Source organism: Schistosoma haematobium, chromosome 4 (genome assembly GCF_000699445.3).
Source record: "Schistosoma haematobium chromosome 4, whole genome shotgun sequence".
NCBI lineage: Eukaryota > Metazoa > Platyhelminthes > Trematoda > Strigeidida > Schistosomatidae > Schistosoma > Schistosoma haematobium.
In genome coordinates, this window is record NC_067199.1 from 26,854,579 (window position 1) to 26,865,227 (window position 10,649).

The window sequence follows — 10,649 nt, forward strand, 5'->3', positions numbered from 1 at the left end:
CTCTGTTACATTCCTAAACTTAGGTTTTACTGAATATTTTTAGATCTACAAATAATTAGATACTACTGCACCGTATTGTTTCATTTCTCGACACATCGTCCATTATATCTGAATTCAATGGAGAAGCTTATGGAGATTTTGTTTTACTGACAGCTCTTTAGTATGATGTACATCCATTAGCGATGATAACCTATCGAGTACTGGACCCTTGTATAGTCGCATCGAAATCAAGTGCGCCAGTTAGCGGTAGTTCTCTTGGTAACTATTAAAGACCACATTGTCGCAGGATGCGAAAACATATACGAAAAAACCTACTGCCATCTAGTTTCACTGACCAGTAACTGAACAACTCACTGTCAATGTGTTTATTGTTGCGCCAGGGCTCAGTGGAAATACAGTACTTTGTAATCCCATGTGTTATGTTTCGGGAGTACTGGATAGAAAAAATGTTGTCGAAGGAAATTTGGTATTTCCGTCTAGCTAAAGTAAATCCATGAGAGAAGTGACAATTATTCTGGCCAATTACTAGTACGTTTACATTAACTACCACGATGCTTGACACAAACATGTTCAATAAAAACAATTGTAAATTCATCTTGGACCTCGTTGGCCAACTGAGCATGTGACAGTCCAATCCATTAGTTCAGCTGTATTGGTTAAGTTGCATTCAGTTGTTTGACTAATTCGAGTGTCTTACATGTGGATCCTCTTACTAGCCCCTTTGTTTGACTGTCTATCTATATATCTGTGGAATTAAGGTCTACTTTGATATTAGTACTGCTCCAATAATAGACCCGATTCTAAAATTGTAGATTTGTTATGATGTAACTGCCTAATCTATAAGATCTCACGTGGAAGTCACATCATTTTCTACTCTGATTCCTAGCGTTGTAACAATCATCAAAATATGAGGAACACATTTAGATTAGAGACAGAACATTATATTCGATATGGGTAAAAATAACGTTACATAAGACCACATCTGCGAGGCCGAGCCATGCCATCAGGTTTAAACGTTAGGTCCTTTTGAAATGTACCCGCCCTTTCGTTTCAACGACCTTGAACGGCTTGACTAGAGGCGGTCATTCCGTATTTCAATTGCCGTGGGTTGGTTGGATTGCATGAGTATCAAGTTTTTTCATATATAAGTCATCTTATGCTACATAAAAAAGCATGAAAGAAATACCAAAACCATTAATTTAGCGTTCTCTGTTTTGTAGTGTACACTTTGGCTCTGTTGTTGCTTTGTAATTTGATCTGTGATCCCAACAACTGTAGTAAAGCTCAACGAAATGTCAAGTCACAGGTAAATCCTAAGTAATTGTAGTATTTCCTTGGGTTATTATTGTTGCAAGGAATAACTTTTTAATAACTAGTCATGTCTGTTTTTAGTGCTTCATGCTCAAGTGACATTTCAGTCGACCTAACCGATGCCTTTCGAAGTATGATACTGAACAAGCATTTCATGTTGTGGGATGATTTTGAAAGCGCCTTAAAAGAGTTCCAAAAAGTATGGAATTATAATTTTATTGCTTCTCAGACTACTTATGCTCGTTACATCCACACAAAGCAGATTGCTGAAGGATGTCAGGTTCAAATACCTGTTTGTATCGTTTAATTGTACGTTAGGTCATAAACGGAAATCGGAAGGTTTGAAAGTGAGGCAAAAATCGTAAGATCTTTAACTAATATCTTATGTTGAAGGTCTAAATTCCGTAATTGTCAATCTAAATTCCGTGTAAGACTACAGGAGCAAGGATATGTCATCAAATCCTACAACATGCTCCACAATCATCCATGTAGTAGTTCATGGATGGTATGTGATCCATGGACAAGGAGATTATCGTCAGAAGAAAAAGAGAACTTGAAGCCCGTAATACTTCACTGTGAGTCAGCAGATGAAGTTATAGAAAGTATTAAGGAGAGAACTGGTAAGCAAGTAACTGCTGCCAATGTCAAAGGTATGAAAGCTACACTCTCCACTGGTAAGTGTATATGAATATATATTTCAGGTTGTTTTACTCGGAACCAGGTAATGGATAGGCTTAGACAGAAAGGCGAAGTGAGGGGACATTTAGAAAATGGATATGCCACTAGAATATGTTCCAGTAGTTATAACCAAATACAACTGTACAGGAAATATCCAGAAGTTTTGTGCATTGATTCTACGTATAATACTAATAATAAAAAGTGAATATGTTTATCGTTGTATTTTACTATGTAGATATTCGTTATTCCAGTTAGTGGTGACGGATAATTGCGGTCGAGGTCAAACTGTAATGTTTGCGTGGACTCGAAGGGAAAAGCGTGCCGATGTGATATGGATTTTAGATCAATTCAAAGAGATAATACCCAGAACTCCCAAAATTATACATTAACTGCATTACCACGACGGAGTGAAGTGTATATAAGTATTCAACGAAGCCAAAGAATCCATAAGCATCGCATCATTGAGAAGTATGGTGAACGTTTCGCAACGGAAGTTGAGAAGAAAGTGGACAATTATTACTTAAGAATTCTTAATACCAACTTGTAAACTTGATTTTCTGCTTTAGCAGCAATGATTACTCAATAAACTTTCATAATTTTAATTTTCATCTTATTCCTACTTTCATGGGAATGAATAGCAATGATGTTCAGGTGTAACTGTTTGTAATAATTAAGAATGATTAAGAAACCCTACATCCACGTACAGTCGTGCAGATTAGGCACCCACATATCACATTCACCTTCGTCGGATTACGTTTATCATTAAAATCGTATCAGTAGTTAAGTAGATTTTAATTTCATGTGATTAGTTCCGCTTATGAATTAAAATGAAACCAGGAGAAATGTTGATTAACAGTGGTATGCATTCATTATAACTAAATATGCATTAGGATTTAACAGTGATGTGGGAAGCAGTTGACATACCTGGATATGAATAATTGAAATGACGTAGGTTATCAATAATGACTATATATATATACATATATATATATATATACGTGCAGTTTAAGGAGTTCCTATTATTCTCTATCTATATTTGTTCTAGCGTCATATCGACTATTAATAAATACGGACACGGTTTATAAAGTAAGACACTGAGTGTAGTTGCTATATTTATATTTCACTAATTCATTAGTTGAATAAAAATGTCACTAGGCAATACGGAACACAGTTAACGTGAACTTGTAAACCGGTTTTTAACATGGTCTTCTATAATCACAAATTCTATAAGTTGTAGACCGGTGTAAACATCATCACAAAGCTTTGACGACTTTATTGGATTCATACAATTCTGAAAAACAAACAAATCAGTCGTGAAATAAAGAATTAGACATAGTTATCAGTATCACATTCAATAAGTCAATCAAATAGCAGGTTACAGAATGTACCTATAAGTCTCTTATTTGCAGACAGCGCTAATCATTAGCGATTTCTATTTCCTTTAATAAAAATTAATAGGTAATCTTTACAACACACAAATCAGTATTATTTAAAAATTGCTGAAATTAGTTTCGTCACAACATAGAAGCGTGGTCTGACATAAAGAAAATGTAATTAATTAATGTGGCATAAAGGAGATATGAATACAAGGAACTTGTGATTCTGCTTCCATTGCTCATTCACTTTTCGTCACGTTATGTGCATGAATTACTTCGGACGAGTCAGTCTGTAATGCAGTAGGAATTCATGAATTAACTCATTAATAGTTGTTTTCTATTCAAGTCTGTGTCGTAACAAGCACTGAGAATTTATTCAGTGTCTAACCTTTGTAGTATTTCGTCTATACATCTGGTATTAGCAAGAGAAATTGGTAAGTACCATTTAGATATTACTCGACAACATGCATCATAACTTTGTTCACATTTGGGTCTGCGATTGTGCATTTCGTTTACAGAAAATTATTCGTCAACCCTATAACATACACATCATAAATCAGTATTAAGTACGACATGGTTTTGTCACCATGCTCAGAAGAGACACCCATCGTTTTACTTATGAAGATGTTGTGCCTATTTAATGTGGTGTTATACACTGTTCTTGTATACGTTCAGAAGGCCGATAAAAAAGACTATCAACGTCAATTGTTACATAATTTTATACTGATACGTTACACAATAATATGTCACTTCAGTACAAAACAATGCTACCTATAGTCCAAATAACCTTGTATGGCTAAATACAAACAATTTATATAATATTCATAGTTAGTTTAACGCTTACTTCTTTCTGATTACATTTTATAAACGACTACGAACATCTATGTTTGCCGTCACCATAATCAAGGAGGTGAACCATATATAATGCTTTTTACGGCTTATTTTCATGTAAACTCAATCCGTAATCTATTTTTGACTAGAAAAATGGTGATTTGACTTGTTTGACTTTGTATTGTTAAAAATAACCATATTACGACAACTACATATTTACTTAGGTGGTAAGCACGAAATACGTCAAACTGCTTATAAATTGAAATAAAAACTACCTTCCAATCACAAAGATTACGACAATTCACGTATGATGGAAAAAAGGCTGTTAATAGCTAATAAATAACGACACATAAAACCCGCGACAATATGTTACATGTGCGCGAAAACCCGTAGACTAACACGCATAGTGTGCCATCAATTTGAATTGATTCAACTTAATCTTACCGCCTCCCCCGTCGTTGGGCTTTTCTACGCGTTAAATGTTGAATATCTACTTTCCCAGTTGTCTCATGTTCAGCCTTGATGATTTTGTGGTTAAGGCCCAATGCCACCACATATCTATCTACTGACCGTAGTCCACTACCATATTGATCTATTATTACCTGAAACATACGGAATAATTGACACTCTAGACAGTTTGTATTCATTTCAGTACAGTGCAGATTAGACCAGTCTAATATAGTCACGGACGTTTTTCCACTACAATACAATAGTTGATTATTCTGTTGTCGGTGTTATTCCCATTACAACATAATCTCTGGTGATTTTAAGTGGCAGTGTAAATATAAATCCAATTCAGCTACAAAGAGGTATATTTTTGATGTTGATTCAATACTAGTGCTGTTCCAGTTCAGTTGTCTTCATTCAATCTAATTATATTTTGATTGTTTGTAACCAATGTAGATTATGGTGAAATTAATAACCGTAATATGTATTCAAGAAAATTTGTATTCTGGCACTCGTTCGACATATTTGCTCTGGATATCGTTCAAGATGATAACAAGTATAACAGTCATCCTATCCCATCTGATTTTATGAGAAAACGTATTAGATTGTACGTTTTAGTATGCCTAGCAATCTACATCATTTAATCGACGCCAATTGTTACAGACAATGCGCTTATTCCTGATACATTGCTTGTGGACGTTAACCAGCTGGATGATTAGAGCAGTTTGTTCGATGATGGGTATTTAGCGGTGTGTTATTCCATTCCAGTTGTATTCGTTCAATCTAACCATAGTCTGATTGTTTATAACTACTGTATGTGGGGGCTAATTAAATTACTGTAATGTGTGTATTCCAGAACATTTGTATCCTAGTTATTACTCGGTCTATTTATCGTCTGTCACCTGTCATATAGATATTAGGTATTGCGTCTACGCTTTAAACAGCAAAGTAGTTTTATAATCATGCCGTGATCTTATGAATTAACCTCATCCGTTGCACTATAAATATTAATAAAGCCTTATTATTTCCATAGCTAGGCTGTGAATCGTGAGATTAATATTTACTATCACAGCATAGGATTAGAACTATCCTTAACAACTTAGGCGTTAACAACGCTAAATATTGAAAACAATCATTAATAGAACAGATGTGTTTGCTGCTACAATTCTTTTATTCAACCACGCCAAAAGATGAACGCCACGTGTCAATAAAAGTAATATACTGGTTTAATTAATTATCTGCCATTTATAAAGATCATCATTAACAGTTTAAATACGGGTCCCATAAAATAAGCATCAGTGTTTATATACAATAATGACTGTGTTTGAAAGCCTGTATGAATGCTACCTTAACTTCTACAACAGAAAAAATATGTCGAAAATGTTTTCGTGAGTAAAAAAGCTAGTATCCAACATTCGACCTTACCTACATTTACATTTAAATAAGGATGAAACACTTCATATGATCAGTACGTGCTGACAAATCCGGTTACTTTGACAACATTCTGTGAAGGTCAGATATATTTCCGATTAATGTATATGGTTGCTAAACTAATGAGAAAGCTAATTTACTGTTACTTAGAGTTAAGAGACTACATATGACCCGTTCAAACGTCGTAGGACCACCCAGTTGATCAGTCATAAACGTAATTTCAACGATAAAATTAGCCGTTTATGATATCTGAAGACCAAATTGAACACACAATTATCAATTGAGAAGTTATAACAAAGTATAGAGAATGAAGATAGGCTATCAGCATTTTCACTCTAGTTCCCGTTGCTCCTACAATTCAATCTGCTTCAATGAATATACAAGCGTCAGCAAAACCTTAACATTCAAACACAAACGACATCCAGCGTATTTCTGGCAGCTAGCATGATGTAAGCAAACGGGAGCAAGTGATTCGACTGCCCTTGTTCCGTCGATAACATATTTTTCATTTGTGTTGTAGCGGCAAATAATATGCTTATATGTTTATATTTTTATTTAAAAAAAAACAAAAAATTATTTTTTTAAACGCTATTACGTGTGCTTGAGTTTATTTTCCATTTTGTTTCGCCGACATTGTGTTTTTACGCACATACGAGTGTATTTCGACATGCACTTACATTTTCTTTTTTCTTTTCCAGGACGGCTGGAAAAGAACGATGCAGTTTACGAGGAGTCGAAATTTTCGTTGTAACTATGTTGTACCCCGGTCCCATATAGTAAGGAAAGACGACCAGACGCTGCTACACTTAGTAAGCTATCAGAAGAGTGTTTACCAACGACAAACTCGTTGGGTTTAAACTTCTGGCTGGCCACGTCTTAGGGTCGTCACTGCCCCGCTCGTGGGGGAGTGATCTGTAGCGGCAAATAAATCCCCAAAATAAATAGCTCTGTAAGTTTTCGACATTGGATGCTGACCATATGTTTTAGTGGTCTCATCAAGCTGAAGGCGCTCGGTCAGGCATCCGCACCAGATCACGTGTGGTAACGCCGTGCTCAACATCAACCGCAATCGCCAGCCAGATTAGGTCAGAGAATTCCGATATATTGGTCATCGCCAAATATACTCTTCCGATCTCCTCGACTCTGTCTTTTGATTTCTCTGGGTGGGAACGAAATATATTAGAAGGTGTTACTGGTAGAAGCGTTGTCAAACACTGAATACCTGTGACATCATCGGTGTATATCTGAGTGAGCGCAACAACTATGTTGTCTGTTTATTTTCAGAGTCAGATTTGAAAAGGACTGACAAACACGTCTTCCTTGACTTTCCACGGGTTACAGATTATTAATATATAACTGTCACCCGAATACCTTTCTTTTAACTTAGAGAGGTTTTTTGAAATTATCACGACTTTTGCAAATTTACTCTAATTTGAGTTGAATATACCACTTACTGTTGTTTTTAATTCGATTTGTAGATTTTCGAGTCCAATTCGCAGACCTTTTTGATTTACAAGAAAATGTAGAATCATGGTCTACTGTGATATTAGTACTGCTCTTATAATAGGCTTAATCCTAAAACTGAAGATTTGTCATTATGTAACTGCCTAATCTATAGGAAGTCACATGATTGTCTACACTGACTAATCGCATCGTGACAATCATCAATATATGATGAAGAACATGCTAAGGCTAGAGATAGAACAATATATTTATTATGAATAGAAGGTATATAACAACACTAAACAACAACCACGCCTGCAAGGCCAAGGCATGCCATCCGGTCAATTCGAGTTAACTCTATTCATTCTCCTCGCCTTCCACATCGTAGCGTTTTTCTACGCGTTAAATGTTGAATATCTATTTACACAGTTGCTTCCTGTTCAGCATTAAGGATTGTGTGGTTAAGGCCCAATGCCACTACAAGAACCCATAAATACAGAGAAGGTTTTTTCGTGTCTATAGGTAACCCTCGTGCTATTGATAGAAGAAACCAGACAAGTAGTGAATAGGTCTTTATTTCGATCTTAGCGCAGTCACAGTGGAGCGTGGGATTGTCTGTTCAGACAAACAAAGGCTCTCAACATTCAATATAAGATAATAGGGAATATAACGCTTATACAAAACAAGGAAGTGAATGAATACTTGAACAATACTGTTTTGGCATATGCTTGGTTGTTTGAGGTCAACTCTTAACCAACCAACCTAAGCTGTTACATTAGCTTCCCCCTAGAATCGACTTCCGTAGGAACGTCGGTTCGATTAACCTAACTATCGAAAACACCTTAGTTCTATTTCTCGTCCCAAGGGAAAATTATCAACTCGCTCACTATTTGACTTACAATCAGTGACGACTGACGCTGTCAACGATAGTCCATGGATGTCTCTTCTTTACTAGCTTGTCATCTTATTTTGTAGCACGCGATTTCTTCTACAACTATCGCCAACGGTTTGCTGCGTGCTTTCAAGAGAAAGTGTGAGAATGTGGAATAAGAATATCTGAGGAAGTGCCGCGAGCGGGCTACCCAACACCATGTTGGTGAGGTACGATTTTTCCGTGCTCAGACCGGCTATCAGGTGTTTACTCACCTGCCTCTTGAGTCGCCCTCAAGTAAAACGTAAAGAAGAATCTACTTCAAAGGTAATGGTGAAAATCAAGCAAACCTGAAGAACTGCTCCACTGCCTGCATAAAATAATAAGATACAAAATGGAAATACATAAATGTAATTGATAATTGTTCGGTTGCATGTAAGTGCTTGGTCTCCAGAACGGATTGGTATTCTGGGTTGCTTTTAGAATTCGTTGTATTTGCCAGTGTTAGTTGTATGAGTTTGATTAAAATCCTCAGCCATCGTTGCGGAATACCTAGCTTATGTGTCCAGTATTTTAAAAAAAAATATTTAACATAACACGTATATATCAAAGGTAAAAGGTCTGGGGAGTTGTCGGTGAGGCGGAATGAGGAAAAAAAATTATTTTTAAGTAGATGCAGGGTGTGATTAGCTGCGTGGTTAGATTTTATCCCGCAGCCGAAACTGTCAACATCCTTGACTGACTAATTGGATGTGCCCAGCGAACCGTTTTAGTCATTTGTAAGGATTTATTATCTTTACATTTCGATTCCGTAATGGATTTGTCAGTTAAACGATCTAACAACACGTATGGTGGTTCATGATCTAGATAAGCCGGCTTTAGCCTATCAATACTTACTGTGTCGATGTTTCCATGTTTTTCTATCACGAAATATTTAGATTTTCTTGAGACGACTTTGAACGGACCTTCAAATGGAGGACTGAGTGGTGCTTTTATTTTGTCACATCTTATCCAGACGTGCGTGCAATTGCTTAGGTCTTTAGGTATATATACGGCACGCGATTGTTCACGAGTATTAATCGGCTTAATTTTAGACATGTGGTCCCGTAGTTGATCTACATAATTTTCTAAATTAAGTTTTTGACTGTTAGTATTAGGGTTAATAAATTCACCTGGTAGTCTCAGAGTTGTTCCGAAAACCAGTTCCGCAGCTGAACACTGTGCGTCAGTTTTGACAGATGTTCGTATTCCCAACATAACTAACGGTAGGAATTCTGTCCACTGATTGGGGTTTGAGTGAGATATAAGGGCGGTTTTTAGCTGACGGTGAAAACGTTCTACCATCCCATTAGCCTGAGGATGATATGCAGTGCAGCGTATCCTATTGGAGCCTAGAAGTTTAGCCAAGTTATTAAATAGTTCGGATTCGAATTGCGCTCCTCTATCCGTCGTTATTGTTATGGGTGTACCAAAAATGGTTACCCAGTTCTGCATGAAAACTTTGGCTACTGTTTCCGCTGTGATGTCCGCTATCGGGATGGCTATAGGGAATCTGGTAAATCGATCTATGCATGTAAACAGATAATTAAAACCGTTTGAACGTGGTAAAGGACCTACCAAGTCGATATGCACATGGGCAAAACGTGCATCTGGTTGCGAGAAAACACCTATGGGTGAATTTGTGTGACGATTAATCTTTGATTGTTGACATGCTGAACACTCTCTAACCCATTTGTGTACATCCTTCTGTAAATTCGGCCATATATATCTGGCATTGATTAGTTTTGTTGGAGCTTTTGCGCCAGGATGAGACAAAGAATGAAAGTTATTATATATCAACTTTCGCATATTTTTGGGAACGAAAGGTCGCGGCATTGCCTTGTTCGTGTCACAATAAATTAGAATACCATCGATAGGTGATGGGAATTGTTTTAAATTAAGACTTGAATTGTTTGTTTTAAGTAGGTTTTGTAATTCTAGGTCCTTCTCTTGTTCGTGTCTCAACGTTTCGAAGTTTACTGTAGACTGCTGTAGCACGTTCATTTCTAGTCTGGATAAAGCATCTGCCGCCTGATTGTCCTGACCTTTGACATGTCGGATATCGCTTGTGAACTGTGATATATAGTCAAGGTGTCGGACTTCTCGAGGTGAGTATTTATCGGCTCTCGCTTTTAATGCATTCGTTAATGGTTTGTGATCCGTAAAGACTATAAATTCCCTACCTTCTAACATGTGTCGGAAGTGTTTAATGGTCAGGTAGA

The 10,649-nt window shown here is 36.6% G+C and overlaps 1 protein-coding gene across 1 annotated transcript; it reads left to right on the forward strand.

Annotated features, from left to right (window-relative positions):
• The first annotated feature begins 1,122 nt into the window (after positions 1 to 1,122).
• On the forward strand, positions 1,123 to 2,529 carry MS3_00000449 (uncharacterized protein). The gene is made up of 3 exons (XM_051208214.1): positions 1,123 to 1,510; positions 1,541 to 1,985; positions 2,013 to 2,529. The coding sequence occupies exons 2-3, from the start codon at positions 1,781 to 1,783 to the stop codon at positions 2,192 to 2,194; spliced, it is 387 nt and encodes a 128-aa protein (XP_051066651.1). The 5' UTR covers positions 1,123 to 1,510; positions 1,541 to 1,780; the 3' UTR covers positions 2,195 to 2,529.
• The last annotated feature ends 8,120 nt before the right edge of the window (positions 2,530 to 10,649 follow it).